At 44.1% G+C, this 19,990-nt stretch overlaps 1 protein-coding gene across 1 annotated transcript in view; it reads right to left on the bottom strand.

Annotated features, from left to right (window-relative positions):
• Window positions 1–19,990, bottom strand: part of CDH4 (cadherin 4) — a 461,186-nt gene that overhangs the window by 61,603 nt on the left and 379,593 nt on the right. The window contains exon 7 of the mRNA XM_075438458.1: window positions 17,563–17,735. Within this exon, the coding sequence (XP_075294573.1) occupies window positions 17,563–17,735 (173 nt within the window). The remainder of the gene's footprint in view (window positions 1–17,562; window positions 17,736–19,990) is intronic.

Raw genomic sequence — 19,990 nt, 5'->3', positions numbered from 1 at the left:
ATTAGCAATAAGGACATTTTAGACTAGGTACACAAGAGATACTCAAAACTCTCATGTCTTATCTAAGGCTCTCCTGACATTTATAATCATGTAGAAACGCTAAATTTACATAGCTCTGCCTAATTAGACATGGTTGCAATTATGTTTGTGGGCTTCCTTTCTTTCCTGCCCAAGTATAACTCACACTGTCAAAACAGGAAGCACGGACTGAATAGAAGCTCAGCAAGAAAGAAAAGTAGTTTCTGCTATTTATTTTTTGCTGGTTTTACTTTGAAATTCATATTTCAAAGCCGTTTTTTTTAGATCCCAGGCAGAACTGGCTGTTATGGATGCAAGTCCAGATCACTGCTGCTTTCGATGTAAAAATGCGCTTTTTTTAGATCAGCAGCATCTCAGGAGCAGGCGCTAAAACAGGCCAAATTCTGCAAAAGGTGATACATGCTCTGCCGGTAGTCAGCGGGTCGCTCCCGCTCCCGATGAGAGCAGGAAACAAAGAAACTCTTTTCCTTTGAGAACCGTAAGCTCCCCGAAATTCTCTCCCTGCCTATGTATTTTGCTGACTGCCCTGTGGTTTTTGGTTTCAGTCCCTCTCCCCAGGCTGAAAGAGCCTGAGCCTGACATTTCTGAAATAATTCTGTGTTTGCCTTCCTTGGCCTTCAGAAAGATGGTGAGAAGCGGGCAATCCATCAAGCTGTATTTTCTGTGCAGCAAATGCTGGCATTATTGGGTAGGGATTTGATAAACGATGTGTACGTTATAATAACTGAATTTCAATATATTGCCTTTGATGTCTATAATCACAAGTAGAGTTCTTTTACCTCAGCTCAAACATAAATCAAAGTGATACGCACTCAATTCAACATGCTTACAAATTTCCGTTTCAGAACTAAACCATCATCACAAAAACTGATCTGTGTCAGCAGACTTCACCTGCACGGAGCTCAGGGTGGAGTCAAGGTAGGTGGAGATGGCCATACATATCTATAAACTCTCGGGATTGCGGTATTAGGAAGTTCCCAGGGCAAACAGCCACAAATCCATTTTATTGGCTGCTTAAGGTCTAATACTCCCTACTCCTAAATACTTTGTTTATTAGGAAACCAGCATCTGATTTGTCTCCCCCATCGCATTTCAAGCTCCATGCAAATAACGCCAGCAGACTTACAGAGCCCTCGGAAGCCGGGCTTCCTGGTGGCAGAGGTCAGTGGTCCTAAGGACGGCCGCACTGAAGAAGACCTTCTGCAGAACGACTCACGAGGAATGAGAGAACAACCAAAGAACTGTACTGAAAACCTCCTGTTTGCAGCTTCACTGCTCGGAACGTGGGAGAGGTGGAGAAACAACAGTTCTGCTCATGCTGGTTTGTAAAAGCCACAATTAATCAATTAAGAACCCAGATATCTTCCTTTTAGCAAACTGAAGAAAAGCAGATCACGCAGCAAACTGACTCACGTGAGCAAAGCCCAGATCAAGTCTCAAGTCAACCCCAAGCCAGCTGAAACCCAAAGCCTGCTGAAGCCCAGCTGCAGCCTCCCAATGAATTTTACGCTCAGACTCCACTGAGATACAAAGAGCTGGCATCTTTCTGAGTATCTGCATGAAGTAAGTGCAACGCTCTGCTTCTAAAAGGACATAAGTGGCATGTTTTCCTTGGCTAGGACGTCAGCCTCACGCCTGCTTTCTTATCAAGCTTTCTGATCAGGAGTTGCATCCGTCAGGATAGTTGGATCTGAAAGCTTATGATGACAGCCCAAGGAGTTGAAACAAAATCAATAACCATACAAACACCACTCCCATCCTCTGCTATATTTAAGATCAATCAATATGCATAAACGACTAGCGCCAGGCACATCTGCACTAGTCTAGCACATAATCAACTTTGTCTTGTCTCAGCTTAATATAATTTTCCACCATATTAGCAGTCTTTATGATATCCTGTCTTTTCAAATAGACATAATTCAGAATCACTACATAGTTCAATTGGATTGAGTCGCACGCAGACCCACACTTGCACACACACGCACAAATCCACTCTTCAGTGACAGCCTCTCCTCACTCCATGGCGGCTGGGATTATAGCCATGTGTACAGTGTTCACAAGGAGGTGACATTCGAGGCCACAGCCAGCTTTTACCAATACCTCTGGCAGAAAAAAATTATGTGTGTGTAGGTATACTTCACAGACTGGGAAAAGAAATGAACAAACTTATCAAATGCCATGCTGAAGCATCCATTAAAAATTGCACACACTTTTAATGACTTGGGTGAGGGTTGCTGTTGCATAAATTTATTTAACGTTAATGTCCCTTGTTTGCTGTAAATTTCACACTGTGAAATTACCAGGGCAATTCTAATGGAGCTGAAGCCTCCAGCTGCACTCTATGATAAAGGAGGAAATAATTATGAATTCCTCGGGGAAGCCAAAGAAAGTCAAAGACCTCCTTCGAAACTGCTCCCAGATGAGCTGCTCATCAGCAAGCTCAGGAGGTGCAGAGCTGCTCTCCAGCGCCGGGGGAAGCAAAATGAGCAGGACGCTCGTGCTGCCGATGACTCCGCCGTCAACTGACATTTAATTTGAAAGGATTGAAAGCTGGTGTCTGCAACAGCTTCTGCCAAGAAACGTATGAACAGTCAAGACAGAGCATGGAAGTGGTTTTATGTTCCAAGCTAGGATGATACTGTGTAATTTTACATCTAATCACCTAGTGCGAGACATAACCACCAAACACACAGCTCCAAGATCTCATGCCTGAAGCTCTGACAGATGCCTGTATCATGAGAGGATGCTGAACTACGCGGGTTCTTCCATCTAGAAAGGCATTTTCTAAATCCCTTTGAATCCAGAGCTTATAACCTTTGCCAGAGTTCACATCAAGAGTGGAAAAAGGATAGAAAATAGTAACTACAGAAACTCTTCTTGTGATGTACAGAAGATAGAGCTTCAACCTCTTCCTTCAGCTGCAACATCCTTGCTATGCCTCCTTGTCACTTCACCTCACTCTATAAACAACTGCGAGTATTCACACTTTATGTGCGATCTCAGTTTTCTTCCTTCAATGTAAAACATCCTACACTACCAGCACCATTCATTTATTAACCAAATTTGATGATTTTCAAGGCTGCTTATGTCCAGGCATCAGAGACAGTAAGTGCTAGGCTAGTTTCGGCGAGCAGATGCTCCTAAGCCTGATTAGGCTCTGCTACCAACCCCTTTGTGCCGACCTCCTTAATCTTCCATGCCTGCAAAGGTCTCTTCCTCCCCTTTCTGTTTTATCCCCACTCTCATCCTCCCCTGTATCTCCCCACTCCTGGAGAGGCCGAAGGCTGTAGCACAAATGTTTCTCCCTTCTCCTCCCTTCCTCCCTATCGTTCTGGGCTGGCCTGGTCAACGGTGCTCTCCCCCCCCACAGGAGAGCCCACCTCGGCATGGCTGGGGACCCCAGCCCCTGCCTCCTCCCCAGCACCACGCTCCCCACCCACAGTTGGCATCCTCCCTTCAGCCCGCTTCAACTCCAGACCCAGCAACGAGTGATCCGATAAATGGTCAGACCGCACCGCCGAAATGATAAAACAACTCGTTCCTGGTAAGGAAAGAAGAGAAACCTAGGAAACAACATCACCTATGGAACAGACAGGCAGTATTTCTGCACTCGCTCCCCGCGCGTCACTCACAATAACGTGTTGCAGCGTACTTCAGGCTTGTTTCCCAAGAACAAATACGATTCTTATTTATAATACAACAAAGGATAAAGCAGGTTCCCTGATTCTGATAAGTGACTCTGTGATTATTTCTTCAATAAAAACCATCATGTCTTTCAGATTATTCTTTCATGTTTTATTCTGCTTTGGAACAGAGAAAGCACAGATGAGTCTCTGTGCCTTGAGTCACTTCGTTTATTTTTTCATTTATAAAAGCCAGGGACCCGCTAGAGAACACTTCAGTGGTACTTAAGGACTTCTGAACGCCACGATGAACTTTGCGGACTGGACTGGCAGCGGCGTATAACCAATGCACGGCTATGGAGAGCGTCACCGTTTATGAGGTAATTGAATCCTGTGAGATGATAATGCACTGGCGGCGGGCTTGCGGCGTTATCACGGCAGATCATGACATAGCGCTCTCCTTGAATAGCAATCATCCGGCTTTCCGAAGCAGCAGCGACCCAATATGCTGCTGGGAAGCCTGTCAGCAAAACGCCTGTACAGCGCATCAGCATGCTCCAGACGTTGGCTTGCTGTACCGAAAGGAGGTGAAAAATGCTAAATGAAATGTAATCACCCGCTTGGACTTTCCACTTACACGCAAATTTCTCCAACAAAAAATGCACCATATTATTTACTGTGTCTTCTTTTAAGGTAGCTGTCACCATAGGATTTAGAAACACCAAACACACTAAGAATGCGATTTTCTGTGTCAAAATGTCCCATTGAAATTCAGACACCTCCTTCTCACAGTCTGTGCAATACTGCAAAGCAAACAGGGCCTGGACCTCACTGGAAAAAACCCCCAAACAAATTCTGTGTTTATGTAATGATGTATTTATTTAGGGCCACTCCAAACAGATACAGCTGGTTAGACTTGAAAATAACTGCATGTGAAAACGCAAACAATAATTTATGTAACTTTAAATGAATTTTTGCATGATGTTTTGATGCATTTTCCCTGAATGCTCCCCTGCACATCTGGTTATTAAGTATGTAATTTAGCCTACCTTATTCCTACGGACGTTGGAAGAAAAGCATCGCGCCTGTGCTCCTCTCTAAGCCTGCCCTGGTACAGCATCTGGGGTCAGCACAATAATGCAAAATCCATTCCTCAAATTCGTCAGTCACCCTTTGAAGACGCTAATACTGCAGGGAATGGTCACTCTGAGATACATTAACAGGCTCGTACTGTGAACAGTGGAATTAGCTTTCAGAAGAAGATCCCTAAATACTCATTTTGATATGGTAGGATAACAGTAGTGGCAGAGACCATACAGAGAGCTGAAGGGGCCTCAGGATGAAAACTGGTGGAGAACATTATATGACAAGGGGTTTGTCATCAGCAGATGTTGAGAGTGAAACCTCTCCCTCACTTGGAATTTATTTTTACATTGCAAAATGGTCCCTTTTAAAACGATTTTGATGGTTTGAGATAACTTTGACAAAAATTGATCTTTTAAAATGTCAAACGTCACTTTAGAAGACCAATATCAATGTGACATTTTTGCAACTATTAAAATAAACACGTTGATTCTCTCCAGGATTTTTTCTGATTGGTAATTCCAATTTTAAAAATTCATTATTTTGTCCTAATCTGGGGGTGGGAAACTCTTATGGGACCTTTCCTGCCTCATCAGGATCATCTACATAAATAATTGCCGATGCTTCAATTTTTACTCATGGATATAAGCTGAGAGATTCTCCAGCTCCTTCGCTTGTGGGTTCACAGAAATGCCGCCATGGCCAACGGAGCTGCAGGCGAGCCACCCACCCAAAGACCCATCCAATGTCCTGCAGATTTCCCTGGTCTTCAAGCTATTACATTTTATTATTTATATTTTATTTATTTTTACTAGTGAAGCTTGCTCGTGGAAAGTCAGTTTAGATACGTCTATACGCACCACAGTCCGGGCAGTGATTGCTTTGTCAACGTGCAGTATGTCAAAGCCACGCAGTCGCTCAGTGCCTCTCCAGCACACGCTGATGGAAGCTGCCTCCGCTTCTCGTATGCAGGGCAGATTTTCTGATAGTGAGGAGCGCTGGTAACCCTTTCAGATTTTCTCTTTATGCTCAAATATGCATTCATTCAAACCACATCTAGCTGCTGATTCACAAGCAAATAGTGTTCATTACCTTTTCTGTCAAACATCATGTCTTCTGATATCAGACATCAAGGGGGGAAAAAACGCACGTAATTTACAAATCTAATAACACCATTTCCCATCACACTCCTCTGCATTGCTATGGCCACAAAAAGATGGAATCAGCCAAGATGAAAGCATTTTCAGGGCTGAAGTTTAATGGCTAAAATAATTGCAGAAACATACACATCTCCAAAACAAACCAATTCCAGAATGAATAATGCGTGGAGTATCCTCTCATCTACTACTTCATTTCATCTCAGTACGAGCTCCCCTGTGAGCAAAACACATACACTACATTGTAAGATATTTCAGATGCTGCAGATCTCTATGGCTGGGCCAGCTCCATTCTGCTGCAAGCAAACTGCAGGGTTTACACAGAGTGAGAGAGAAAAGGATGCTGCTCTTATCTCTCTGAAATTCACCTTCAAAAGGTGAAAACAATGCTTCCCAAGCAGGCATTTTATTTGGCATATGCTTGCTTGGGTAGTATCAGACCCTCCCTTTAGAAAAGCAGATATCTACCAGAAAAGCTCTACCAATTTTGCAAGAGTCACCTGCTGTTGGCTTACCAACCCTGCTTCCCATCCTCAGGCAACAGAAATCCTCCTGGCTGGTTCACCCCTGTTTGAGCATCTACCCAAACCTTTAACCATTAAAAGAAGATTCTTCCTTATAAACTAAGATGAATTCCATGTTGATGTGAATGTGAAACTGCAATGTATTCATTTTTCAGAGAGCTGCATAAATTAAGGCTGGAAAGGCCAGCTTATTGAATGTCTGGACAGTATGAGTCACCGCATTTTTATCCAATTAGTTCCCCTTCTAAATTTTAGCCATCAGATTTGAGGTTACTCAGTATGTGACCTGTTTACTTTAACTGAAAACTACATTTATTTTTCTAGAAAGGCAACTGGAACAGAAAGCATTTTAAGTGCAAAAAATGAATAGCTCAAATAAAACTTCATTGTACTGACACATACTCTACTTAATGAGGATTTCTTACACAAAATCCCCACAATTTTTGAAAATTGGAATAACACAACAACAACAAAAGGAAAATATTTAGGCTAAAAATGAGGAGAAAAAGCGGTGAGGTTACCATGGCAAAAGAACCAACCGCCTCACTGCTCCGCTGCTGCAAGCTCCCGGATGCCTGAACGTGCGACTCCGGGAGAAGCACCAGACAGCTCCTTCCCGCCTGCACGGGACGCCTTGCCCGCCTTCCCCAAGAGACCCCCTCTCACCCCGCAGCGAGCGGAGACTGCCCCACACTGCGGGACCTGACGCTGTGGTTATTTATAGCCAGTCTAGCAATGCTTTGAAGTGTCTTAACAAGAACAGTTGTCCCCTTCAAAAAGCCACCTTCTGCCACCTTTTGGGATACTAATTAGTGCAGAACTCAGGGAATTGAGACAGTATTCGTGGTGCAGAACAGCAAACTCCCACATTTTTGTCCCTGTGCACGCATTTCTGTCTTTTTGGAAGTGTTACATCCCCAGCTATTCCATACTCCATGATCCTGACATGGTTCCAAAGCTCTGGTGAGATGCCCAATGAGACACGAGATATATCACCATTTAAATTATATTTCACAAACACACAGTAGTCTCTCCATTGTTTACACGGATGACTTTCCATTTGAACAATACTTTCAGAATACAAAACTCTCTATCTGGTCTTCTGACAGATCTGTTCCTTTGCATTTAAGCTGCTGCCTTCTTATGCTCTGTTAAGAAACATAGCTGCCGCAGACTGAAACATCCTGTAAACTCACTCATGCTCTGGCATATGTGTCGATGATAATATTTTAGTAAGAAATGTAGCCCAAGATGCTTACAGGAATGGGTTGTGTCCTTAAAAAAACACTACTAGGTCTGGGAAGAAAGAGTTAACAAAGTCTCTCTTTAAAATGCTAATAACAGACAATGGTCTGTGGATAAGTTAATTAGTGGAACCAGCTTGTGTTTAATTATTTTGCTTGACCTGGTGCAGATTTAGACAATAATCCCTTTAGGGAGGGGTAGGGGCTGTTGGAAAGTATGTGATGTACCAGAAGAAAAACTTTAAATCTGCCTGAGCTGAGCAGGTAGTCTTCTATCTAAAATTGGAATGATACACTCCTCTCCATTGTAAGACAAGCTCAAATGGAAAAAGAAATGCAGGTCTGAACCAGAGAGATTATGTTAAGGACCTGGTGAGCTTTCTACTCCAATACTTAACTTTCTGGCCCCCCCCCCCCTATTCAGCTGGGATTTTACTACTGAATAATGTATAAACCAACCCACTGTAGTCAGAGGTGGGATTTCACGAGCAACTTGAAACAACTGCAACCAGACTGTACCAGAGCTCTCTGAACATACCAAAATGTGTGTGAAGAAAAAAAAGGGTCTATAGACTATTAGCGTACGTGGAATTTTCGTATAGGAGAGGCTCTGAAGATTTCTGCATTTTAAAAAAGAGAACTGAGTGGGTTGGGTATTAGTCCTGTTCTTGCTCAGACTCTATAATCAGATCCAATTAAACTCAAAGGTTTGTTTTATGAGAGTAGGTCAACCCCAAATCATGTAGCTTTTCCATTTGGTAACATCTCTTCAATAGCTCGCCCAAGTAAGAATAAGAAGTCATTACAGTTTAACATGTGAATCAGTACAATCTCCTCCAGAGGCTATTGCATCTGAATGCTAGCAATACTTCAAGGAAGCCAGGTGTATAAAAGAGAGTCTAAGTCAAATGGAAAAAAAGAATTTAAAAAACAAATCGGCAGCTACTCAGGCAGGCAGTAAATAGCTCCATATGCAGTGTCTGAAAGGTAGGAAACTCTAAACTTCAGCCAAAGGGTAGGACTCATTCTTGGTGCAATCAGCTCCACGGGAGATGCAAACTAGCTGTAGGTGTGCCTTTCTACACCGGTTCTCTCTGTTCTGTGGTTAGAGCATCCTTCTGTGCACGTCTTCAGAAGGGACACACAACACACAAGGACTCGACCTGAAAAACTTCACAGAACAACTAAGCAGCACCATTGCCCTACCTGATGCTCTTTACTAAAAACATGACTTGATGGGGAATGAAACGCCCTCAGACAGGAGCAAGGCCAAGACAAATGCAAGCAGTGTGTGGCAGACCACCTTGTCAGATACAGAATGAATCACAGAATCACAGAATGGTTTGGGTTGGAAGGGACCTTAAAGATCACCTGCTTCCAACCCTCCTGCCATGAGCAGGGACATCTTCCACCAGACCAGGTTGCTCAGAGCTCCATCCAACCTGGCCTTGAACAATTCCAGGGAGGGGGCAGTCACAGCTTCTCTGGGCAACCTGTACCAGTGTTTCACCACCCTCAGTGTATCGCAGATGAATATGTATCGCAGAGAAGCGCTGTGGTGCCAGGGTGGGCTCCCCATCAGCTCCTCTCCCAGCCATGTTTCACTGGAGCACAGGGACTGTCAGCCTCATCAGGAAAGACGATGCCTCCTTGGCAACTGGTCTGCAAACGTGAAGCCAACTTCTCAAGAGGATCAGCATGGGCACAAAATCATGGGTCCCTCCTCATCCCTCACAAACAGCTCTGCTGCTCTCCTCCTCCAAAGGACAAGAGGAGTGGCACAGCAGACGCAGCGTGTCCCAGTCGTGAATAAGGCATCCCAGCAATGCCCAAAGCAATGAAAAGAATCACTGAAGACAAGTTCAAAATTAGTATTAAAAAACCTGGTAGAACTGCTTATCCTGGCAACAGACTGACCATGATTTTCTGAATCCCAACGAGTTTGTGTCGCATAGACTGAAATAATGGGAAGATCGTGATAAGGTTTCATGGAAACTATCAGACTGAGCAGCTTGCTTAACCAAACAGGGTCTGCTCTGCCATGCTGGCCCAGGGCGTACAAAGTGCTCCTTCCCCGAAAGCAGAGGTGTCAAAGATTAAATGCCACACATCTATTGGTCAAGGATTAGCAATACAGGCGGTCATAAAGTGTGTTCTACCTGTCCAGGCAGTATGATTAAACACGTGTTTGTTGCACTGTCTTCCTTCCTTCATTAGTGTTTCTCTTTGCTTGCAATGTTATTAACTTCCTAAACCCCCCAGTGCTGACAGGGCCATTAGTGTCTAAGCACAGGGAGGATAATGAGTGAATGTGTGCGGACGAAACCACAGCTAGGCTGAGCTTACACAAGCTCACATTCAGCCGGTGCCAACAGACCATCACAATTTGTATAACCACTTGGTCCCCAGCCCATTTGTGTCCTGATCATCTTGCTGGTGAATTTTTTAGGGAAGTAAATACTATGACCATGGCTGTCTTCCTATCTGCTCACTGGACTCCCACAGTTTCCAAGGTATTTGCCAGCTTCTTTATTTGGAAAGCTCTTTTGTTCTTTAAAAGTTTCTCCTATCATCTCCAAATACTCTTCTTTTTTTTCAGTGAAACCCATACTCGTGCTGTTGTCTTCCAAGGCCCATGGCTCAGAGACCTTCCGCTATAATATTCTACCCAGCTATCAGGTTTTTATAAAGGCACAATAATAAAAAAAACCCCTTTCCATAGACATGAGCTCTAAAGACTCATTTTTAGTGAGTTAAAGCAATCATGCAGAAAACCAAAAGGTACAGATGATTCTGGAAACACCCACCAGAAAGACACACAGCTACTGCTATTCGAGAAAAGCAAAAGGGTAGAAATGTACTTTCCAGGTACCGCAGCAAGGCTTCAGAACCACTGCCATAATTCCTTCCTTAATTAAAACAAATGGTGTTAGTTCTCTGACGAGGCTTCGCTCGTGTCTTTCCCATCCTGCAACAAGGACTACTGAGGAATCTGTTGAGCAGTGCTGGACCAGCAGCACTCGGAGCAGATTCAAGCTCTCCCCATCTGCTAACTTCTGGGATCTCACATTACTACAAGTGGCCCTCCACTGGGTGCATGATGCATTTCCAAAGGCACTAAATGGGGTTAATAAAAGGAACCTTCTTCACTGATGAGTGGTAGTGCTCCTCACCATAATTTGCTGAAAAAGGTCATTCTTGTCTGTAATGAGAAAATGAAATGCATGCTGGAATGATGGAGCAAGCTCAAATCAGTCCTATGTACAATGTAGAAAGAGAAACCAGAATCATGCATAAATCTACTGCCTAAATTCAGCTTATGGCTAATCAGCTCTTCCTTTGACAGGATATGCTGCTGTGGAAATGGGATAATTTTGTAACTGAATAATTTAACCAGTTTTATCTTTAAGTAATGATTTCAGGCATATTAATACATAAAGCTTCAGTATTTACATTTTTGTTACACGGGCCTGAAAAATTACCAAGGTGTCAGGAATAACATGGTATTCAGTGATAAACGACATTGATCGCGTGGCTTTCCTTCCCCAGAGTGACTCTGTGCTCGGCAAATCCCTGGGATGGCACGAGGCAGCCTGGCAGACAGCGAGGGCAGTGCCCGCTCTGCGACAGCGCTGGGGCAAATCGCCTCTCACCAGCGAAGGCAAACTGTCGGACGCAGGAAGGCCAAGGCTAGAAGGGACAAGTAAAACCACCGCCTGACCTGCTGGACAGAGGATGCTGTAGTATCTCACCTGTTTATCCCTGTTAAGACTCTGGTAGTTTATGTCTGGCTTGAAGACACGTTCCACAAAGACTTCCAATCATTATTTGAATGCTGTGAGAAGTGGAAAAGCCACTTACCTGTTTATTACAGTCCTTTATCATCTCAGTCATCCCACGCACTTTGGGAGCCCACGAGCCTGGAAGCTAAACACAGGCACTTGTGGTCCAAATTCATAGCAATGGACGTGCCTCACTGGCAAAATAATTGCTAATCTCTCACTCTCGTTCTCCTCCTGCGAGTTCAGCCGTGGATGCATTTTTCTGCACACGTTTTAATGCAGTGATACGGGAACTTCAGCTTTAAAAGCAAGGTACTTGTGGCTCAGCAGAATCTAACAACCTCGGTTTAGCTCTTCTCCGGAAAAAATAATGGAGAGAACATGAAAACCAGAATCCCTCTCACTTTAAAGAACTCCTGTAATAGATACAAATAGCAAACACGGTGCATGCTAGATTGTGCCTGTCAGCAGGTGACATCCTCTTACCAATTTTGCATTAGTCCTCACTGCTCCTTGGGGATGGCTAATTTGAGTGACGAAAATGGGAAACAGAAACTCTTAGGATGCAGTCAAGCCATTTTGATGTCACTTTCCCTCATTCTTTGTATTTTGTCAGTACATATACACGACTGATTCACTCCTGTATCGCTTGTATCGTGTCGGGGTCCTCCAGCCTCACGCTGCAGCAGATGTTCTCCAGCCCCGCTCAGAGGAGGAAGCACAGTTTTGCAGAACGCCGCATTGATATGCAGTGAGGGGAAATAATTAACACAGGTGATGATAATTTACAACAGAATACATTCCTTTTGTTATATTCTAGGGGTGGAAACAGGATTGAAAGCTGCTGGACACTCCTGTCAGAGGAAAGTTTCTTGGCTCAGAAAGCAAGGCTCAGCCTTTGTGACCTGCTGGCTACACTAAGAGTATCGGCTGGCTGGAAGAGACAGGCCTAGATTAAAACCATTTGGGTAATCTCAAACTAGTGAATTGCTATCTACAGGACTGTTTCACAAAGGATAAATTATAGCAGTCTCCATGGCTGAACTAATTCCTATCACCAGTGCAATGCCCTGTTTACTCCCGGCCAACATCTGAAATGAAGTAACAAGGAGGTTTTGAAAAGCTACAGCAATGACCTGGAGATAAATGCACCCAAAATAGTTACTACAGATGGTGAAGACCAATCCCCGTTTAGTTTTTGGAGGTGCACAGTATGTTGTTTTTTTTTTTTTTAACATAACATTTCAAATGTCTGCTCTATCAGAAATGTCTAGTTGCACCAAAATCAGAGTGTTGGAAAAGAAATCAACTGTCTCTGCCAATAAGAAGAACTTTTCCTCTTCCCCACAAAAATCCTGCCATTTCATTCATAAATAAAATAAGCTACTCACTCAGTTGTTGGCAGGCTCTCCCTTTTATCTTTCACTCACTTGAGAAAGACTAGCAACATCACGTTTTCGGAAAGCCAAGTGTAGTAATCATAGAATCGGATTTCATGTATTTTTAAAAGCATTTGCAGCAGCAGAGCTCCAATCACTTTTTAAAAAAACACAAACATATAGAAATTCGGAAGAAGCAACTCTGAGCTCCTGACTTTCCTCATTTCTTCAACACAAGACAAATGTGCCGGGAAGGGACTCCTTCCGAAAGGAGATCTCAAGAAGTTAGCCACATTACACTACAAGCAATGCAGAGCCGAAATACTTATTATCTCAAATAAGCCTGGATGACATTTGAGATGTCTCAACATTTATTGGCCTGCCAGCAGAGTGTGGGATCAACCAGCTCCTTTCCTCTCATTTCTTTTTTTTTCCTCCTGCTTGCTCAAAGTCCATGTTCATAAAATATTTAGGGAAAGCTCTTCAGAGGATGATATTGCCTATACTATAGCCCCAGCGCAGGTTTACTGTGCTACTGAGACAGATATTCTGCCACCAGAGAAATCCAAAGAGCTGACGGGGTTGAATTACTGCACCAGGAGCTCAGCATCAGACCCGCAGTCTGGGCTCCATCCCCGCCTGGGATGCCAGCGTGAGCGGCCATGGACAAAATGAGCTAACACGTAGAACAGATCTGGTCCCTTTTGCACGGCTATACGGATAAATGTTACTTTTCAGAAAGGAAAACAGAAATATGAATGTTCCACCTGTTCCCAAGCCTCAGCTGGAGACAGCTGACCCTTTTTTACCTCTTGTTATTTTTTTCCTAGTGGAAAAAAACCCAAGAGCAATGAAATTTGGAATTCAGATGCACGGCTGAATTAAGCTATCCGCTGGGTAGCATCTCCTAGTAGCTCCACCCATTTCTGCAGCAGCCTGCCATAAATTAAATAAGCTAGCATGGTCCCCTCCTACCCCCTGAACTTTGTTACAACCTGTCCATCTCACGCATTCATAGCCTTCCCTATTAATCCACACATTTTGTGCTCCCACCTCTATTTGCTCTTTCCCTCCTAGTTTCATTAAATCAGCTCCAGACTTCCTACATTTCCCTGACGTTTTCCTGTATTACAGCAAATATCTGCTTTTAACCTTTTCATCTAAGCCTGGCTGTCTGGATGCACCTTTGAACCTCTGGCACACTCTAAATCCCTATCATTTTCCCTATTAGTTCAAGGGACAGACATTCCTTTGTTCCACCTTTGGCATTTCTCACCCTTAGGCATCCGGGAGCTTAAATCAGGCTGTTGCTAAAGCGTCCTCCTTTAATAATTTTTATGAAGTGCAGTGCAATTATCTTTATCTTCCTTGGGGATCCATTCAATTAAGCGCAGTCGTAATGAGTGAATGGACACAGAACATTGTAACCATATTTACATCCCGATTAATGGGAACCAGGTAAGATAACTTTAAAGCCATCAATATTTTAATACCTTGGCTTTTCATTTTGCTATCTTCAATGTCAGACACATTTAGAGAGACCAGCACAATTTGAGAGGCTGAGTTTTTAATTTCCTCCTTGGTTTATGGAAATGAGGGTTTAGAAACCGCAGCAAATGACATGAATTTGTCTTAAAATAGGTTTTTTGCAGGTTAATCAAAACAATTCTCAGGACACAAAACAAGCTGGAAAGCTTTGCCCAGTTTCTTGGACATTTCATGAATTGAGGGTAATGTAAGAAACCAGTAAAGAACCAATATGTAAGTGGAGATGCTGAGAGCATCGGGAAGTCTCATTTAATGAGCATGCAACAGAAATGCTGAGCTAGAAACAGCAGCTCTGAAGTGACTTTTCTCCCCTCTGACAGACAGCTGCTGGATCTGGAACACGGGCCTGTCTCTCAGATACGGAACAGCTTTGACAGTTATTTTCACACCTGCTTTGAGGCGCCTTTGCATGGCAGGAGCAAAGTAGATGGGTCCAGCGGAGACTGAAAACCTGGTTCTGTTTCAATACAGCTTCACATAACAGTGTCATAGGCACCGATAAATGTGTCAATAAGCTTCTGGAGAAATAACTGGTATCCAGGGAATTTATCTTGGTCGTAGTAGTTTCAGCTGAATAGGTCAGATTTGTTAACATTTTAATTTACACAAATCTGCATTCCCAATACTGCTCTTCAGCTTCTTTTCCTAACAACAAGAAAATGTCAGCAGCAAAACCAAATTTACTCCTCTAATAGCTTTCTCAAGATTTCAGGAAAAACAAACAAAAACAAAAAAACAATCTGTGGTACAGTTATGGGAGCGCTTAAACACATTTTTCAATTTAGACCTAATACAATTTTATGTTAATAAACCAGAAACTTCTGCCAGTTCCAGATGTAATCCTGAAACGCAGCAGAGAGCGCTGGGAATAAGCATGTCCCGTTGCTTCAGGGCAGCCCCAGGATTGTGCCCAGAGCTGGTTGTTCTGCCTTGCTCCATGTGTCCCTTGACCCACCTGGTACTCAGCTTGGGACACTCAACACTGTATTTCCATACACAGCGTGCCAGCTTGCCTTGATTTCCCAGACCCAGCGCAACAGGGCAACTAACATGAAGCATACGGTTCCCCTTGAAGTTTTTAAAATACTTCAGATGCAATGAGATAAATCTGAAAAAAGATGACTCTTCTGCCTTAGCCTTTCCCCCTAATTATCACCTGCCTCTTTTTTCATCTGATTTGCTAAGATTAAAACCTCTCTCCCACCAAGCTATCCCAATCTATGTCTCTGAAATTAATATAAACGGATGACCTTTCTCTACCCGTAAAGCCCTACATTCAAATGCTGGCCCCCACTGATGTCAAGGGGGCAATAATAGTTGTGTCATTTCCATAAAATCAGCATTTTCCTGCCAGAATTCAGATCCCTCCTCCGAGTACTCTGCCACCGTCCCCCCAAGGGCTGCCAGCAATCTCTACAGCACTCGTTTCTCCTCTTCGACTGTGAGCACGCTGCAAGCTTCAGCATTGCCTAGGACAATCTGCCTGCTTAGGATTCGGCTAACTCTCCAGTTCTCTACATAAAAAGAGTAGGGAAAGGTCAAATCCACCCTAGGTTGTGCTTGCAAAGTCTGCCACGTCAGGTGGGAAGGAGCAGGCTCTGGTGCTCCTCCTGCTCCCCCAGCTCTGCTTCTTGTCGTCACATCTGGAAAGCTCTCTGCTCACCCGACCTTCTCCTTGGAAAGCTCTTTCACACAGCATCTACTCCCGGGGCATCTTGCCCTCAAACTGCGCCTTGGGCAAGCCCCAAACCCACACCGCTTCCAGCCGGCAGCCCTGCTCCCTGGACTGGTCCCACTGGCTGCCCTGGGCACTCTGCTTGCTGCTGAGCTGCTGCCGGGGCTTTTATCCGCAGCCGTGCTTGGGATTCCTCCCAGAGCCGCCGGGCAGCTCTGAAGCACCAGACTGGCCCCAAGTGCGTGAATGGAACGGGCACAAACCCCAGCAGAGCAGTGCCCGTTGGGCCGAGTGCTCTGCAGCAGGGCCAAAAGAGTGAAAGAGTTCCATTGGGGCTGATGTGGAAAGGAAAAAATATCCCTGAGGTGTTGGAGGTTGTCACCGCCCTGGGTTTGGTGTCCCAGGCAGGAAACCCCTGCACCAGCCCGCGTGAGCCACTTCTTGCTTGTTCCCTCCCTGCCATCAGTCACGCAGGAGGGAAGGAGGGAAAGGCAGAACAAAACCAGATTCTGGTGCCTTCTCAGAAATGCAGCATGTTGGGCTCTCTCAAAGTAGATCTCCCCGGACTTGTTATCTCTGGGGACTGCCTGAACTTAAACACCTGAGCCTAAGACTATGAAAGTCCTTACTTTCATGTTTGCTGCTTAGCCATACTGTCTGTGGCTGGCTGCTGAATGAACAAACGATCTTTCCCATCACTTACAAGTTGATTAAGATCTCCCAAGTGCACTGGACAGGTGATACTTCATGAACCGCACAGTGTAATGGGGAAAAAAACAGAACTTAAGTTCCTCCTCCCCTTTCATCCCCATCCCCTCCTTCCCAGGTCACTCCAACCCACCACTGATGCTATGCTGGTATTTTCTTTAACGCATGAAGTATAAATGCTTTCTCCTTGACCTATACTCACAACTAGGGAAGGCAGAGCTCTGAGTATGATACTACATAGCTTACACTAGCAGAGTATGCTTCTGCATTTGGAAAAGCTGTAGATTGCGAAATAGACAGAAGAGGTACTAAAGGCAGAGCCTCACACAAAGCCAGAATCACTGGCAGACATTTTCCTAGTTTGGAAATGACACAAGGATGCCATCACGAAACACGCAAAGTGTGTTGAGTACAGGCTTCCAACGACAACACGCAAAGAACTAAGCAAGACAGGTCCAGAAAGGGCTACAGTTGTACGGCCTTTATCTGTCTCCCAACGGACGGGGACACATGCCACTTTATTCATCCCCTTGGTCCTTCTGCAGTATTTTCTACATCTTTGAGTTGTACAAATTTATGCAAGGAAAATATCAACTTCACGAGTTTGAAGATTCTCTCAGGGTTTCATCGACTGATACGGATTAAGACAAAAATATCACATCAAAGCCACGATGCCCCACAGTCGCTGCAGAAGCAAAGACCACGATCTCCACTCTGCAACTCAAACTTTTAGAGGCTTTGTATTCAAGATAGGATTTGGACTTTGTCAGGAAACCTGGTATGATGGCTTTTAAACTCACCTCTCTGTCAAGTCCAGCAGCCACAGTGACAATGTCTCCCGTCTCGCTGTTAATAGTAAACATATTTTGCGACGGGCTCTGTGGGGTCTGAGTCACAATTCGGTATCTCACCATCCCGTTCGCTGTGGTACTATCATCTGCATCATTTGCCGTCACTGTCATCACGTAGGTACCTTGGAAGAAGAGAAGACAAGATATCAGGACTACCTCACTGCAGAGCAGACTGCAGTCCCACTGACTCGGGGTCGTGCATTTTAGTCAGAAATGCTGCGGAGTAGACACCCCATTGCAATCCAGCCAGCTAGGCAAGGCAAGGATTATGAAAATAGCAACACTGCTGAGACTAGATGAACTGTAAGGATACTGATTACACGTAACTGGTATACAGTGAGAAGTCATATGAGGATATCTATGATTAACTTCTAATTCTTCCAGTGATTGTAAGTTTTAGGGCAGCATTTTTTGTCCTGCAATTTCTTATAGATTCTCACAGGAGGTTTTCCTTTCCATCTAATCACTGCATTAACAGGCATTCAAAAGTGGAGTTTAATAGTGGAAAGCCCATCAGAGTTCTCAGCAGCTTCAGAAGGATCCCATCAACGTGCCCATGACCAGTGCAACAAGCAACAGCCTCTGCCTCCAGTTCTTGGAGAAACGTCCACCTTTCTGGCCCCTTCTGGAGAAAAAAATACATTTCTGCAGAGCAAATGGAACAGCTGCTGCCCAGCAGGACAAAAAAATCAATGATTTGGTATGTGTGGCCAGCGATGTATTGAATCATTGGTTTGTTTCTTGCTAATCATCAGTGTCTTCATTTGCCTTGCAAAAAAAAAAAATCCCTACTTTCTAGATACTGTTGGGAGCGCACTGATGCACTGACAGGCTCATTATCACTGGAGTTTGGCAGCAGGGTGTTTTGCTAAAGTGGGAAATTATCATTATGAGGGTAAAAGATGTTACTTGATTGGATGGACTCCTGCAGCTGCATGGTCCTGTGACCCCCCAGAGCTCATGGGGCCCAGCTTTATGCTTGTTACATTGGTAGGAGAGAACGACTAAAAGGGCAGACACATACTGCTTACAAAACGCAATCCGCAACAGTGGATGAATCTAATGATATGAGACCTGAAAGGAGTGGGAGGCAAAGAGAGACAGCGAAACCAGACACAGCCTCGTTTAATGACCATCAAAACCCAACAGTATCAATGGAAAGATGGAAGGTACCGCCTGAACACTGCTCATTCGGGAACTCTGAACAGATGAACAAACTTATGTGCCTGCCGTGCTGGAGGAGATGCGAAGTGGTCCCAACAAGAACCTAAGCTGAATCAAGATGGAGCCACATGCTGCTTTACAAAAAGAGCTGAGCTCGTTCTGCTCGCTTGGTTAGATGAGAGCCACTGGCAAACCTGAGGACCTGCAGCTACATCAGCACAGCACCGTGTCCCATCCAATAAGCCCAGATCCCCAGCTTGGTCACAAAGCTACCAAGCTTCCAGTTCAGAGAAATCAGAGAGCTAGGGAGCCTGCATCTGTATGCAAGACAGTTTAAAAACACAGCCCATGCTCGAAATGGGCAGATCTACCAACGGCTGCAGCACGCCCAAATTGTGCACGCTAGCCAAGTGTCTTTAAGTCACTCGGCACACAGGCAATTCCCCCAGCATCCTGTCCAACTTCGGGAAAATCACATTTCTCAGTACTAGCAAGAAGTGGCCTCATAAGTTTGTATTTTTGCACTGTGGAAAGTGCCTTGCTGATCTCCTTCCATCCGGCTCAATCAGTATCTTTTTGTTCTCTGCGGTGATACGTATCCCTGTGAGTTTTCTTAGTTCAATAAGAATTATAGATTAAAAAATAAATGAATGTGTAAAGCAAATTCTAATGATGAATACATTCCTATCTTTCTGCAATAATCCAGATTCGCATTTGTGAAATGAAAACAAACTATTAAACAACTTGAACATTTTTCTGATCAATAAACTTCAGGAGTGGGAAGGAACGCTGAATTGAAACAGGGCTGTGCAAGCAATGAATTTTCTCCTTTCTCTACAACCATTCTTTTGTTGCTCTTTTGCAAAACCAGTTATCATGAGACACCTGATACAAATAAAGAAGCCAACTTAGATAAGTACAGGGGAAATCTACAGGAGAAATTTAAATAGGAAATATGCCAAATGAGATGTCTGATTTGGAATTTATGTTATCTTAATGTATTCTATACTGAAAATATCTCAGAACAGAATGTCAAAACCTGGGGCTAATGAAAACAGAAGTGGAAGAAGAAAACAGAATCTATTTTAGGAGATGTGCAGTCTTAGGACATATTCCAAAAAACGGGTGGTATTTCGTGATTCACTTGTAATGCAAGAAACAACTCAGAAAGGAAAGTTATCGGGGCTACTAAGTTCAGATGAGAGCACCCTGC

This window comes from Opisthocomus hoazin, chromosome 18 (assembly GCF_030867145.1).
Source record: "Opisthocomus hoazin isolate bOpiHoa1 chromosome 18, bOpiHoa1.hap1, whole genome shotgun sequence".
Lineage (NCBI taxonomy): Eukaryota > Metazoa > Chordata > Aves > Opisthocomiformes > Opisthocomidae > Opisthocomus > Opisthocomus hoazin.
The sequence above is the reverse complement of the archived record's forward strand: the minus strand, read 5'-3'. Positions and strand labels throughout refer to the sequence as shown.